At 40.1% G+C, this 16184-nt stretch overlaps 1 protein-coding gene and 1 long non-coding RNA gene across 11 annotated transcripts in view; one reads left to right on the forward strand and one right to left on the reverse strand.

The window, feature by feature from the left end:
- Positions 1–2452: 2452 nt before the first annotated feature.
- Positions 2453–8637, reverse strand: LOC105354467 (uncharacterized). Its single transcript, XR_909081.3, has 3 exons — positions 7296–8637; positions 3295–7035; positions 2453–2700 (listed from the first exon to the last, which is right to left on the reverse strand). It is a non-coding gene; the product is annotated as an uncharacterized LOC105354467 (long non-coding RNA).
- Positions 8638–8641: 4 nt separating this feature from the next.
- The window catches only part of rgs19 (regulator of G protein signaling 19), a 55305-nt gene continuing 47762 nt past the window's right edge, over positions 8642–16184 (forward strand). For 2 of the 10 annotated variants that reach the window (XM_078950143.1, XM_004071055.5), the window contains exon 1: positions 8642–8944. Coding sequence is in view for 2 of the 10 variants with exons in the window: in XM_004071055.5 (XP_004071103.1) it covers positions 8888–8944 (57 nt within the window). In the remaining 8 variants the exon portion in view is untranslated. The remainder of the gene's footprint in view (positions 8945–16184) is intronic. The other 8 variants (XM_078950140.1, XM_078950142.1, XM_020704932.3 and 5 more) reach the window with 6 other exon arrangements.

Genomic DNA, 16184 nt, shown 5'->3' on the forward strand with positions numbered 1-16184 from the left:
CATTTTACAAAAAAAGGCTGCACACAGTCTTGCATCCAACTGATGGTTTGATGACAACAATTTGTTGTCATCAAAGATAAGTAATATGTTATCAACTAAAACAAATTTTTATTTTAAGAAATTGAAAACCTTTATGCTCTCACGGGTCACATAAAATTACATGGCGGGCCACATTTGGCCCCCGGGACTTGGGTTGGACACATGTGCTCTAAAGGAGTGTTTTTCAACCATTGTGTCGCGGCACACTAGTGTGCCGTGGGAGATGGTCATGTGTGCCGTGGAAAATTACCCATTTTCACTGATCTAAAAACATTTCCCATCTCCAGGATATCAGCTCATCCAAACAGGCCCTGATAAAACACTGAGTAGTTAAGAATATGAAACATCGTAAAATACTTTTTTCTTTCTGTTTATTTGATTCTATTAAAGACACTTTGATAAGAATGGCGGTACCGCGATTTAGCCGCAGCTTCAGCTCTGGTTTTAGAAAAGTCCCGCCCCTTTAACTGTCTCCACCAGTCATTCTTGGGATTAATCACATGTCATCAGTCTGACCAATCAGAAGTGGTTAAAGTCTTCACTTCCTTGTTCTGATTTAGCTCGTAAAGTCTCTCTGTTTCAACAAAAGTAACAGCTAAAGCTCGTTTTTAGCGGTTTAGCTTTCCACAGAATCCAGTGTCAGACCGTGGAACAAGTGAACAACACAATAAAGCTCAGAGATGCGTGTCTGTCTGCCTTCTGCGGAAGTTTCCGCACTGAATCTCCCATGATGCATAGGGTCAAAAAGACAGCGTCTCAACGTACAATGAGTCTTCCCTGTTAAACGTCTTGAAACCACAACAAACACAGTTTTTATTCTTCTTGATGAAATTAGAAGTCAACAGTTTAGTTCTCCTTCAAGGTTTGTGTTTAACAGCCAAACATCCCACAGTTTGGTCCAAGTCATCTTTCTAACTGAAACACGTTTATAATAAAGTCTGGATTATTTTATATGTTAAATTTAAGAAGTAATAACAACGTTAATGAAACAGGATTAAGGTGAAGTGGCCAACAAACACAATTAAACTAAATTGAAACAATTTAATCATTAAAAAATATAAAACATTTTTGTTAAAGTTTTCAAAAACTAAATCTTTAAGACAAAAGAAAAAAAAAACTAATAAAACTTCAACATGTTTCACTTGTGTAGCTACAGAAAACATACATATGTGTCTTTTTGTGTAAATTGTATCAAACATATTGTGATCATATAATTGTTCAGAAAATTAGTTGCCTTTGCAACAACATTGAAATAAATTTAAAAAATAAATAAATCACTATTTAGAAAGAACATATTTGATTTGTGAGGTTACATAAAATTGCATGTTAATAAACTGAAGGTAAAAACAACCAGGGTAAAATTAAGAATAATTTAGTTGAAAATTATGGAAAACTAATTTAATTTATTACATCTTTTAGAAAAAACAGCTGCAACTTTCAGCTTTTTCTGCCACAATTATCACAACAATGCACGTGAGATTGTAGAGGGACTGTACATCAATACAGACTAGGAGTTTCTCCTTATTTCAATTTTTGGATGCTGGTGTGTCGTTGGATTTTTGTCAAGGATAAAGTGTGCCTTGGCTCAAAAAAGGTTGAAAAAAATCTGCTCTAACATGTGTAAGTGTGCATGTGTTAAGGTCTTGACAACCCATCCAGGGTGTACCCCACCTTTGCCCAACAGCAACCAGGACAGGCTGTGACAACCCTGTGACCCCTGAAAGGGTTGCAGTAGGTTGAGAAAACGGGTGGATGCAAGAAACCAGCAGCTTCTCCTCTAGCTTTTATTTCTGATTCTCAGGGTGTGGAGTTGGTGCTGGGCCATCCTAACAATCACCATCCCTGGAGGCAGGGATGGTGAAGAGTCTTGCCCAAGGACACAACGCCAGTTGGCTGGGGGGAGCAGGGATCTAACCGCTGAACCTTTAGCCATTGGCCTACCTACTCAACAACTGGAGCCACTGTCACCCAAGGAGGACAAGAAGACTGCACCATTGGACACTCTGCTTGGCCCTGCAATGTTCCCTGGGTTTACTGGCCTGAACTCACAAGGAGTCTGATGTACTTAGACTGTGACATGTGTGTTTGCAATCTTTAGAGAAAGAGAGTGTGTTTGAGGCCGTACCACCCCAAAATAAGGAAAAGAGGAGGTGTTATTGGTGTGTTAATGTTAGAGCAACACACCAATAAAATCTTTGTGTAGTCTGTCACCTCTTGTAATCCTTGCCAGACATGAGATTCTGTTGGGTAAAGGGGTCCCCCACTTTATTTGTGCACTTTGCTTTGGCCACCTTGATACTTCTCCCCAAGTTTCCCCTTGTACATGTAACGCTTCTCAGATTATGTGACTAGGCGCAATAATCAGAATCCGTCTCAGGGAGCCCAAGGTATGTAAATGAAAACAAGACAGCGATGAAAGTAAAATGCAATCGATTGTATTAACAGAAAATAGACATTCAAACAATACAAAAAAAACAACAACAAAAGGAACCGGGATATGGGTCTGAGTCCTATTGAGTGGTTTCCAAAAGTCTATTGGTTGGGATGTAGTTGAGGTTTGCTGCAGCTGAGGAGTTGTTATTGAGGGTGGAAGTATCAGGATCTCAGATTTGGGTAGCTCGCCATCAAGTTGTAGATCAAAGCATATAACAAAAACCTGACCTAGAAAGGGTCAGAAAAAACAGATCAAGAATTGAACAAAAAAAAACAGTCATTTCACTGGGTATACTGAAATAGATCAGATAAATCATAATTGTAGAAACAAGAAACAAGAGAAACAATATTCTTATCAAATAGCTGTTTCAAATAGAATTCAAAGTGTGTACACAAGTCAAACAATTCCATATCAAGGTTCAATGTAAGTGGATAAAAGTTTTAAATCAAAAATGTACTCTGAAGTTACAAATTAATTTTATCCCATTATCAAAGTAGAAATAATTTTCAACAAATTAAACTTTCAAATTTCAAATGTTGCGCAACATGGTTTTTCATTACATTATCTAATTCAAAGACAGTGGCCATTTTGGCATCATGGAAATAAAAGTAAATAAAACGGTTCAAAATGTTCAATTAACACAAAAGAAAGAAAGCAACTTAACAAAAATGCTTCGGCTTGAATTCAGGCGACTAAATTAAAACAACCAAACAAGAACCATTAAATAAAACAAAGTCTCAAAGGTGAGGCAGCATTAGCTTAGCTCTGTGACTATGATAAAGCTTTTTTCTGTTTTCGGTGTCGCGACCGCAAAAACTCACCGATGAGCAGGTCTCTTTGGGTTTAATGAAATGGAAAATTTGAGGTTTCCAAATATGTCTCAAGAAGGTGTTTTAGGCGTCCTGGTGTGGCCACAGCAGCAGCAACAGCTGAGAGCTCAGAGCAGGACGCAGCCAGCAGGAAGTAGGAAGAAGCAAGCAGGAAGTGCACCCACTGACCTGGAGCTTATATACACAATTACCCTTTCAAAATAAAGGCGGGGCCAGGTGTTCCCACTTAGTCTGATGGCCAGGGGCTACATACAGTTATAGTGGGCTTTGTCTCCCAGACCTGAATAAGAGCTCTAGCTTTCAGGATTGAATGGACATCACTGGTCATCCATGGCTTCTGGTTTGGATAGACATGAATGTGCTATTCTGATATTGTGAATGTGCTATTTTGGCTACATCAGTTCAGAATTTGATATGAGTCAACACAGTGACTGTTCCATACCCTGTTGTTCCAGGATACTCCACTCCGAGGGTGCGAAGTTGTCCTGTACATCGTCTTGCCAGGCTTTAACAGTTTTGTGGTTAGTTTATCGTATTAGGGGGCTGGCTGTATGCTGGGATCCTTGACTGTTTATGACAACTAGACTGAGTGATCCCTTCCCCATCAAGTTCCAAATAAGTACCCGCTGGTTCCAAGAAGCCAAAATCCCATAGACTTTTATAAAGAAATAAGCAGCTGTTACTTAGTCATTATATTTGTCAGAATAACCATTCTTTCTCTGCTACCGTTTGTTTAACATGTTCTTGATTATCCTAAATGTTTTAATATGTTTTCTGTACAAGTTATTCAAGTTAAGGACGGGTCAATCAGATGCCTCAATAAAAGCATGTGGTCTCACATTTAATTTTAGAAGCATTTGATTGACAGATTCTCCAGAGTCTGCTTTCAAGTGGTACGGGTGTGAACAGCCATTAAGATCACTTCTGATTTGCCAGAGAGGTTGCCATGGAAATGATGACTCAGATCGACTCAGACCTATCACTATGTATGAATACTGATATCGTCTGGTTCCAACATGGCAACATCCATATCGCAAAAAAATGCCAAGTGAATTAATTGAATTTCATTGGACCCCGTCACACTCACTCAGTCCAAATCTCATAAACAGTCAAGGACTGTATATGCCCTTTTTTCGGGCAAACTACGGGAGAACGGTAGTTTTCCCTCTCTGGGTGGGTGGAGTGCTCCTGCCTCTGGTAGAGGAGTTTTAGTATCTTGTTCACGGGTGAGGGAAGATTGGAGAGGGAGACTGAGAGGTGAATTATGGTCGCTGTACCGGTCTGTTGTTGTTAAAAGAGAACTTAGTCAAAAAGTAAAGCTCTCCATATACCGATCGATCTTTGTTTCAATACTCACCGATAGTCATGAGCCCTGGAGAGAATGAGGTCCATAATACGAGCGGCCAAAACGAGCTTACTCCATAGGGTGGCTGGGTGCTCCATTAGAGATAGGGTGAGAAACTCGGTCACCCAGAGAGAGCTCGGAGTAGAGCCGTTGCTCTTCTGCTTGAGAAGAGCCAGTGGAGGTGGCTTGGAAATCTGAACTGGATGCCTCCCTGGGGAGGTGTTCCCAGCATGTCCCCTTGGGGCCCTGGGGAAGATCCAGGACACGCTCGAGAGACTAAATCTCTTGTTCTTTGCTCTCCCCACGTCACAAAGTTAGGCTAGCGTGGGGGTTGGGGGTAGCATGTAAACAGCAGTGATGATCACTGATGTTTGTTCTCTGGGCCAGGTAAAATAGTCTCCACCCTCATAGCTTCTAAATCAGGTGAACAATGGTAGTCTGTGGTCTTACTGTTTGTATGCTAGTCATTGCTAATAAAAACACACTATCCCCTTTAATGCTCTTACACTTCCCGTATGCCTTCAGCATCAGTGTCTTCAAGTCTTTCAAGTTCTTGTAGTGTTTAGCAGCTTGTTGCTCATTTAACAACAGTCTTTAATCAAAACCAAACCTTCCCCACACATTAGCCTGAGAAAAAAATGTAAAATAGAGGACAAATGATAATGTCTTTACAGAAAATACCAGAAGACTGAAAGCATGAAACAGTGTTAGATTAGTATCAAAACGTGGTGACAAAAACAGGTCTTGTGGGGGTGTGCTTCCTGTTTACAACGATGAGAGGAAAGTTTCACTTCCTTCTCAGTCCAACTTCATTCTGTAAGAAAGGCAGCTCCATCCAGTAAACTAACTATCATAAATGAATCTGACCTTCGATATTTTTACTTTGAAGAAAACATGTTTTGAATCATTTTGACAAAAGTCCCTTCTACTTTCTAACAAAAATGTTTTTGGTACCTCATCATATTTTCATAAAAATTCAAACATGTTTGGCCTGCCATCATTTCAGGATAATAAAAGGAAATATTTGAGGAAAAAGGCTTATGAATGAAGTAGGTTGTTTGTGTTGACAAGGATGGTATTTTCTGCTCTATAAGGCGCACTGGATTACAAGGCACACTGTCAATGAATGGTCTATTTGATGAACTTTTACAAGTGAGACAAAAGAGTCAGAGAAAACCCCATCAATCAGTCAGACTTTAGTAACTGTGTTCACAGTAACTCTAGAGCTTGTCTGCAGCATGCAACATTAGAAGCATTAGCCGTGTTAGCGTATTCACAACACTTGTAACTCCCAAGCTTGTTTGCAACATATAAATAAAAAGACAGATACTGATAAAACTAACATTACTGTGACTGCGCTGACTCCCAGCCTTGTTTGCAACATGTAAAAAATACACAGTCCGACACCGCTACATGTTAGACACGTTGGAATATTTACAATAACACCCAACCTTGTTTTCTGGAAAAAACAGATTTGCATTTTGACAGTGTCGTGTACCTTTGAAAATCTATTCAGCATCAGTAAATACAACCAGAATTTATCCAGATATAAGGCTCTCTGGATGATAAAGCACACTATTGTCATTGCTAATATTGATCAATGCTTTCTTTCTCTTTACGTTTGATTTTCTTGAACAATTTTCAGTTCTTGAATCAGTGTTGAGTCACTCTGTATATAGTTTTGCTAAAACATGTTTAATCTCCCTACCATGATAAAGGTGAAGAGGATTTCATATATTCTATGGACACCAGTGAAGATCACAAATCAATGAAGAAAAAAGGTTCAGAGCACTGTCTAGTGGGTCTAGATGACCCAACTCCCAATGTTAAAGTGCCTGGGATAGCACAAGGGTTACATAAATAGCATTTTTGCTCCTTTTAACAGCTCAGTTAGACTTGATTTGGCTCTTTGAATTTTTGGATGCATTTGGAAATATCGTCTTAACTACTGTTATTTTTAAAGCCACCAGATTTTATGTTTTGTTTTGATGCACCAGACTTTGTGAGGTGGGGAAGAAAATTGCCTCGACGTGTGAATATTCAGCGGTTCCATCCAATTTAAAAGCCAGAGTCCCCCGCTGGAATTAATATGCTCGTTGAAGCTTCACTCAGGCTGTGATTTTAGTCCTGTGAAAGTAAATTCGAGGTGTTGAGGCAAATCTTTGCGGGTCTGCGGAGAGCTTAGTGGGGAAAGGCAAACAATAATCACAGAAATGGCTGCACTCAGTCATATGCCGAGGAGAAATCAGGTGTCGGGACCAGAGGAAACAAATGCAACGTGATTGCATCTACGGGTCAGTTATGGTTGCAAAACAAATATTACCCGCAAGGTTGTCTTCCTCAATGTGACATGCAGCTTTAGTGCCCCCCAATGGCAGCTGGACACACTACAGAGAGAGTCCAACAGGTGGAGAGTTATTTCAAAGCCTAAAGCTATTTTTCCAAACTGAAATATACAGTTTGTATTTTAACAGTATGTAGATGATTTTTTAGACCATGTTTTGGTCGTTGTTCATGTTTTGGTCTTAGAAGGTGGTCTGGTTTAGGAAGTCTCATAATTCAATGTGTTGCTCAATTTTACCCCACCAAACCATGAATATAGCTTAGACAGGGCAAACGTATTTGATAAGCAAGACTTCATACTCACAACAGCAGGGATTTGTGCAGCTCCCCAGGACTCCTGTGACAGATCAAAGGTTAACCTCTGATAACAGCTGGAGGCGGAGACTAAAGCTTGGTCTGTCATGCCAGTCAGGCAGGAGCATCAAAATAGGCATTACCCCCGATGATTAAGCTGGGTATGCAGTAGAAGATGAGCTGTGGATCATTGAAATGCAACTCCCTCAAAGATGTTGGAGGATCAATGAATACAAGTTCACAGTGATCTAAAGATAGTGTCTGTCAGCAGACATGAGTGGACTTCATAGTTCATCGAAAAATGAACTTTGCTGATGGCTTTGACTTGTACACATACTGAAGAATTATTCAGTCAGTTTAATTTGAGAGATTACATTTTTAGTAGCGTTTCAAAATGTCCTTACCTCCATGGGTGCGATATTTTATAGGAGTACAACCAAATCAAATTAGCATTGTGAAAAGGGATATTTATCAACAAAATTAAATGTAGATTGATATTTAATCTAATGATGAAATTGCGTCAATGTCTTTATAAACCAGAAATACTCTCACACGGTTCTTTATTTCTTTCTTCTTGGTGTTTGGCGCCCCCTTCTGTGCATATTCATTGATTCACCTACACAATATTTAAAATAAAATAATAAAAAAACAATTTAAAAAAGGTCAGAAATGTATGTCTGTTTTAATTATTCTTTTTGCATTCATTTTTATTTGGTTATTATTTTCCTGAGTCATAGTTGTGCCCATTAACATCAGTGGAAATGTTTTTCCATCCTAGTAATTTAATTTAATTAAAATGATTTTTAAAGAAGCCACATAGACTTTAACTTGATTGATTTTATAAAAAAAAATTATTATTTTTACTTGTCTCCTTTACTTTAAGTTCTATATGACATATAGTTCCATTTCAAATACAATCACACTTTGAAACTGCACTTTCATCTGGCAAATAGAAAAGAATTATAATTTGAAGTTGTAATTAATAGTGATTTAATTCTAATTTTAATATATATTAGCTTTGAACATCTTAAAAAAGAGAAACTAGTGCAACAAACACCATTTTATATTGAACTTTTTGTCATTGTCGTTTGTAACGTGAAATTAGTTATTAATCATCTGTATTTCTTAATAATAAGCTACATTTTTAAAGTTGCTAGGTTTGAGTAAATGTTTAAAAATATTAAGAATGTAATTAGGATTTTTACTATGAATCATAATTCAAATCAGTTGCAGTTTGTAATAGGCTAATGATGAAAACCTGTGTCTGACATTGTTGTGTGTTAAAAGTTACAACTCTATATGCATGAATGAACGTGGAGCTCCGCGCATGCGCCCTGCTGACTGTGTCCGCGAGGGCAGCGAGCTCGCTTCCTCTCTCCCCGCCGTTTTTAGCTGTCTCTCTGCCACACTCTCTATGGGAAAAACCCAAGCAGGGGGGAGATCAGCAGAAGGGGGAGGAGGAGTACTCCTTCCGACACAGCGGCGGAGGTAGGCTACTCCGAAAACATATATTAAAATATTTATCGGGAGGGGGGGAAAGAAAAAACAAAACAAAACAACGCACCGGTGCGGAGCGGCATTGGACCGACAATCTCCACACGGATGTGCCTCCGAAAGCGCAGCGGATACCGCCCTCCGGACCCCATTAATGCGAAGATTGTGAGTATCCGCCGGGCTGCAGGGCAGGCGGGGAGGGGAGGGGAGGGCTCGCTGCTTTCGGCTTCGTGCCGGGGGCTCCCGTCAGCGGAGCGGAGGGGCTTTTCTCCGCTCCGCGGCGCGGAGGGAAAGGTCGCTCCTCGCTTCCCCCTCCCTTTTCCTTCCCTCTCCTCGTTCCCTTCCCCATCCGTTCCGTGCTTCCCGTCCTCACCTACCGCCTGCTTCCTTCACGCCGGCCAGGAAACAAGCGGCGAGGCTCGCTGGTGAAGAAGGAGGCACTGACGGCCTTTGGCTTTGCCGCCGTCTGTCTCTTACCACACTCAGCTGCTTAAGTTAAGAGGAAAAAGGAACAACTGGGGAAGTTTTCTCACCATGTGCAGCTTTATCCTGTCTTTTCTGAGCAGCCATGCTTAGTTAATTAGTTTTAGAGAAAACTGCTGCTTATATTTATGGGAACAGCAAAGTTTTTAGGTACATTTTTAAAGATGATTGTTGAACATGCATTGATGGCAGCTTCATTTTTAATCAAAACAATGAATTTGTCTGAAAGGACGGAGGAAAAAAGTCTTTTTTTGGGTGGAGTCAGATAAACAGCCCAGTTTTAAACATGATCCTGGGTTTTCCACTGATGCTGAACTCATTTAAAACTTAGTGTAGGATCAGGGTTGTCTGTCACTTTAGTGCCTCCAGTGAAGCAGCAATGCAAACAGACCAAACCAATGACGATAGTTTGGTTCATTTGGGCTTTTTTTTTATTGAAGTTTGACTGGCGATCTGTCCGGGGCGAACCCCGCCTTCACCCAACTCTAGATAGGATAGGCTCCAGCAGCGGCGCCCCACACACAGGTTTAACGTCAGACAATATATTTTACTAGGTGGACGTGGGCCTCCACTTTTTTTGGTTTCTTCCAGTTTTCCTTAACGTTTGAGGGTAAAGTTTAGCTTCATCCTCTGTAAAATATCTGCAGCTGCTTTAAACTTTCTTTGTACGCTACATTTATTTTAGGAACAATGGGATTTAGATTTTCCCTCAACTCCTAGCTGTCAAAGTAGAACTAAACACTTTTAAGTTGTAAACCCCCCCCCCCAAAAAAAAGGCTGGTCACCAAATCTGGTATTTTAAAAAATATACATATAAACAAATCTACCGTTTGATCCACTTTATTAGCAGCGTTTCTCCAAACTTTAGACAGCCGGTTGCTGAATATTATGCATTATCATTATGGTGTGTGATAGCAACTGTTGCCATAAATCCATATTTGGAGTATTTGTATTTGTCTGTTGAATGATGCAGCTTTTTTAAAGGTCAAAATCCCTTTTTCTGTGAAAAAGGCATTTGTTTCCTTAACTTTTCTAGCTTGGAGGTTTCAGTTTAGCAGTCGGTGCAGTCCCTTTAAGAAAGTAGCAGAGGTATTTTCCACACGTGACCGAGCGACTTGACATGCGTCAAGAGTGAGTCAGATTTGGTGGAAAGCATTGGCTAGTTTTCCAAAGTAAAACTTCAGAACCAGATTATATTTTATAGTTTATTATTCCCATTGCTTTGACTGAATGAAGGTCTTTACAGACATCCTACCTTTCTGCTAAGAAGATGGATAGAACATCTGCAGTGCAGTCCTAAATCTGAAGACGTAGCGCTGGTTGATAATCTGCAGGACTAGTCTTGTCATGCAAGAGTTTGTCGTATGCGACCAAGACATTAACCAGGACGTCTCATAATTCACATGAGGCTCACTGCAGACCTTCTAGTTGTCAAGCTCTCAGGGCATTGTGTGACAATGACACCAAAATATAAGACAGACGTTTTTTTTTTTTTGCAGCTTCTCAACGATATCTCTCCAAAAAATTGTCAGACCATTCCGTGGTTTTTTTGAAGAAGTGTTGTGCAAGTGTTTATAGTTCCTCACTGCTCATTTTTCATACATGCCCAGTGCCAGTAGAACAGTCTCTTCTGGCTTGGGAAATCGCTACTCTGCCCCTCAGCTCATCTCAACAGTTGAATCACACTCATAAAGACTTTTGTTCAACTTGAGTTATGCATCAGAAATGAGTTGTGAAACTTAATTTTGTGGGCTGTTAGACAAAAAAATAATGTCAGCAATTTTTATTTTTTTTTGCTGTGTGCCATAAGTAATTGTTAATGGCTGACGAAGTATGCCTTATCACTTTTTAGCGCACGCCGTGGAAGCCTGAACCCTTCAACAAGAAGCGGAGGGCATTTCATACTTCGAAGGCCATTAACCCGCTTTATACCATGGTCACTTACAAAAGAAATAAATACTAACCAGTTTTTAATTTCTCCGATTTGGATAGCTTTTTTCACCGAAAGCGGACTATTTGTTCTGTGGTGCGGCGCCTTGTCATGGTAACCACCGATTGCAATCAAGATTCAGCGATACAAAGTGATATATATATATATATATATATATATATGAAAAAAAAAACGCCCCTCTCACCCTCCGCGGGTGGTTTCTCCTCCAAGCTCGGGTCCTCTACCAGAGGCCTGGGAGCTTGAGGGTCCTGCGCAGTATCTTAGCTGTTCCTAGCACTGCGCTTTTCTGGACTGAGAGGTCTGAAGTCTTTCCAGGTATCTGTTGTAGCCACTCCTCCAGCTTGGGGGTTACTGCCCCGAGTGCTCCAATTACCACAGGCACCACTGTCACCTTCACTTTCCAGGCTTTCTCCAGTTCTTCTCCGAGTCCCTGGTATTTCTCCAGTTTTTCATGTTCCTTCTTCCTGATGTTCGCATCCCTTGGCACTGCCACATCCACCACAACAGCTTTCCTCTGTTCTTTATCCACCACTACAATGTCTGGTTGGTTCGCCATTACCATGGGGTTTCCAGTTCATATTTTGCACACATGTTCCTGTATATTATTCCAGCCACTTGATTGTGGCGCTCCATGTATGCTTTCCCTGCCAGCATCTTACACCCTGCAGTTATGTGTTGGATTGTTTCAGGCGCCTCTTTGCACAGCCTACACCTTGGGTCTTGTCTGGTGTGGTAGATCTGAGCCTCTATATCTTTTTTATCTTATCATCCAAACAAGATATGTGTATATATATATATATATATATATATATATATATATATATATATATATATATATATATATATATATATATATATATATATATATATATATATATATATATATATATATATATATATATATATATATATATATACACCGCTTGTCCAGATGATGAAGCTGAAGGTTTTTTTAACCCTTGTGCTATCTTAAATGACCCCACCCTTACATTGACATGTTCTCTCTACCATGACAAAGGTGGATAAAGGTGGAAAGATTTCATGTAATCCATGGACACCAGTGAAGATCACAAATCATTGAAGAAAAAAGGTTCAGAGCACTGTCTAGTGGGTCTAGATGACCCAACTCCCAATGGTAAAGTGCCTAGGATAGCACAAGGGTTACAGAAGCTGGTGCAGTGATACAGAAGATTTGAGATAAGTGACCGGAACTTCTTTTCGGGGCGTGCGGTCATCACTGTGCATTATCACTTTTTAATGCACACCCAGTAGCCAATCAGAATCGAGTATTTACCCGAACCATGGTATAAGATGCTGTGAGCCAGTTTTAGGGTTTCCTCAGTTTCAGGGTCGCAGTGGTCCATCCCAGCAGTTAGTTTTGAAGAGACAGAGTAGACGATGGACGAAGTCCGTGTCGATCAAATGGTACCAAGTCCGTGTCGATCAAATGGTACCAGTGCATAGAGAAATGATTACAAACATGCAAGGAAGGCCCTCTTGGGACCAAGAGGACTTCCAAACCGCAAACAGAAGGGCCTGGTTGAAGTTCAGACGTATTTGTCTGAAGAACCACAGAAACCCTTGCATTTGCTTATGACTTCTACTCACTCCAATCATCTTTGATATTGTAAAAGTGTTCCCAGTGATCTTTTATTTATAAATGCGCTATTAGCGAAAATAAGAAATAATTTAAAACTGTCTTTTTCCAGAGCATAGTTTTTGCATAGCAGCAGGAGTTCATTAGAATTTCCCCTCTCAGTTGTGGGCAGGACTGTTGGCACAGAGTGAGCCTGCCGGCCGTTATTTCAAATATATCCCTCTGTTTACACTCTCTCCTGCTAACTCACAGCCCCTCACATCCCCAAACCTTACATTAGCAGTGCGACAAAAATGGTGAGCAATTTTGGAGCTGTCCAGCCGCACAGTTAGGATCCAGATTTCAGTTCAGACGAGTAAAAACAAAGATGTACTGTTTGTCTTCAAATGGAAACATCAGAATGGAGCAGAGGAGGAAGCTTGTGGCCTGCTGATTGAACGTAACGACCACAAGCTTTTTCCAACAGCATTTTTTTGTCCAATCCTGATTCGCAACAGTTAAAATAGAGAAATACTAAGAAATGCAATTTTAAGCTTAATTTTCTTTACGTCCTCCATCATGAGAAAATGCTGCAAGAACATGTTAAAAAACACCAAAAACAGGATTTTTTTTGGAGGGTCTTTAAACCTACTTTCAGCGGCATCAAAATAAAAGTTTTGACAGCAGAATTTTCAAATAGGAGCAAACAGTTGACAACTTAATCCTGGTTATCTTCTTTTTTAGTAAGTCCCCATCAATCAGAATGATAGTTAAAGCTTCTACAGGCTGTGGACTGCTGAGCAGCCTGTTGGGCTTTCAAAAACCATGCTTAGTCCGGTCTTTAGTGCTGCAGATGCCTCCATGTTTTCCTGGATAATCTGTGTTTGCAGCTCAGGTTGCTCACTCACTCGCTCAGTGTTGAGAAGTTGAGCTGTACTTTTGGATTCTTTCTATTTACAGTGAACACTGCGGAGAAAACCCAGTGATGGATGGGGACAGCCAGCTGCTGATGCATGCGGGACTCTTCCTTAGTGCATCTGTGGTTTACAATTATGCACATATAATTCTACCAATCCCCTTAACATGCTGACTATTAAACCAGAATGAGAAAAACAAAAACCAGTGCTGTCCAGAAAAAGTTTATGTTAAAAAAAACATCAAATAAAATAGAAACGTTGACCCAAACGCTCCATTTTGATTAAATCAAACTACGACCGTCTAATACTTTTAGTGATATATAAACGGTGCAAAAGAAACACCTTTAATTGAAGAATATAGGGTTTTTATCAATTAATTACCGTAATTTCCGGGCTATTGAGAGCACCTGATTACAAGCTGCACACTCCCAATTTAATGAGGATTAACCACTTTTTTCATGCACAAGCCGCATCTGTATACAAGCCGCAGGTTGTGGTGATTCAACTGATGCGTCACTGATTGATTACCTTTGCCTGAATACTAAAAGACCACAGTAGTCTCTCAGTGGGAAGAGTAACCAGTAGTTTAGCCTATTTATTTGAACACAGCCACATCTGCCTACCAGCTTCCTCAGTTATGGTGTGGAACTTCACATTCAGATTCCCCACTTCCCATGAGTCTTAGGGGTTTAAGGCGGGGCTCACCCCCGGTTCGCCACACTGCGTTGTAGATTGAGGATGTATATTTTCTGAAACCGCGTGCGTGTTTAAGAAAGAGCAGGGAGCTGCAGCGGAACGCAAGACCAGCTCTCCCCTCCTTCCGGCAGTAACACGGCAGCAATGTGGAAATAACAGGGCTGGTTAAAAAAACATACCAGTAAAAGAGAGCAGCAGTGACTTATAAGAGCGCGCGGCACAGAAGTTAATACTTATATTACTTATAAGAGCGCGTGCGCCAAAAGTTTCCTTCACTGTTGTGGAAGGAAACTTCTGGCGCACGCAACAGACCGGCTTTTCCAAACCCGTTGGTGATGGTGGATTTTTTTTACACTGCTTTTAACGATTGCTTTTAACTTGAAAGCTGCGTCATATTGTAGCAGCGGTCACGTGCACGTTGCGTGTAATGGCACCAAAGGATTGTGGGATGCGGCTGAACGTGGGTATTTCTTTTATTGCACCATGACTTAAGTGTCTAAGAGCTGAAGTGAGGTCCATGCTGTTTGGCTGCTTGAGTGTGTGTCAAAGCAATCGCGCTTGTTGCTGGACATAGAGCTCTACAGGCAGTCTGAGACTGCCGGGGCGCTCCTGGCGGCCGTTAAATAAAAGCATAGATTAGCCGCATCATCGAATAAGCCGCAGGGTCAAAGGTTCGTGACAAAAGTAGCAGCTTATAGTCCGGAAAATACAGTATGCATTAAGAGAGGATTTATGAAATTCCTAATCAAAAAAAAGATACCTTAAAAGTTGCAAGTTTATAAACATGACAGATTCATGGAAAAAAATACCAGTAATAAACATTTTGGTCCAAATTCAAACTTTTTAATGTTTGTCTTAATAAAAAACTGTTACACTTTTGCTAGAGTAACTCTGGAATGAAATCAAACAAAAGGTGTTGTCATTTCTAGATCTTTACTAATGAGGACAGGGAGACTTTCTGTTTCACATGAATGGATCTGATGTCCCTCGCATCAGTTTTTACGCATGGCAATGCCCTTTTACCTGTACTCCTTCATGTAAACACAGGCGTTGTCTGAATGTTTATTATGAAGTTTAGCTTCAGAGGCAGAAGTTAAGCATACTAAGCAGACCAATGTATTTCCATTCAATTCATCTTAATAAAAGGTACATTTCTACGGTGGTTGAAATGGTTGATTCCTAGATTCCATCAAAAACCTGCCTTAAATTATTCTGGAAGTATGAACACATTTAAAAAAAAAAACAATTGGTTTCACACACAAAGCCTGTGTACATGCCCACAAAAATGGGATAACTGGGAGTTATGAGATTTGATCAGATATTAGATATTGTAATCCAGTCATTGGAAAATTCTTGTAGTCCATCATCATGAGTTTAATGCAATCATTCAATTTCCGTCTAGCTCAAAAAAGTATTTATCTATCTTCCATCTATCTACAGTAAATGGGAGAAGTAGTAATGTACGGCCCTGCAGCAGACTGGTGACCTGTTCATGTAAAGAAGTCCAACCAATTGGTCAAATGCATAAAGGCATTTATTTGATTCATTAAAAACTTCAAGCTGCCATAAGATTGTTTTAGCACATTCATCGCAATTTTCACTGTCTTTCGCGATATGGGTACGACATAGCTTGATTTAATGATAACGATAAATTTGCGATTTATTGTGCAGGCCTACTTTGTATGTTTTTTGTGTGGTAATACTTCCATTTGTATAATTTTGAGAGCGTGAAGTAGATGCAAACCATTTCATGTGTTCCATACCAAGGAGTCATTGTGGACC

The sequence above is a fragment of the Oryzias latipes genome, chromosome 7, assembly GCF_053564925.1.
Source record: "Oryzias latipes strain Hd-rR chromosome 7, Olatipes_Hd-rR_3.1".
Lineage (NCBI taxonomy): Eukaryota > Metazoa > Chordata > Actinopteri > Beloniformes > Adrianichthyidae > Oryzias > Oryzias latipes.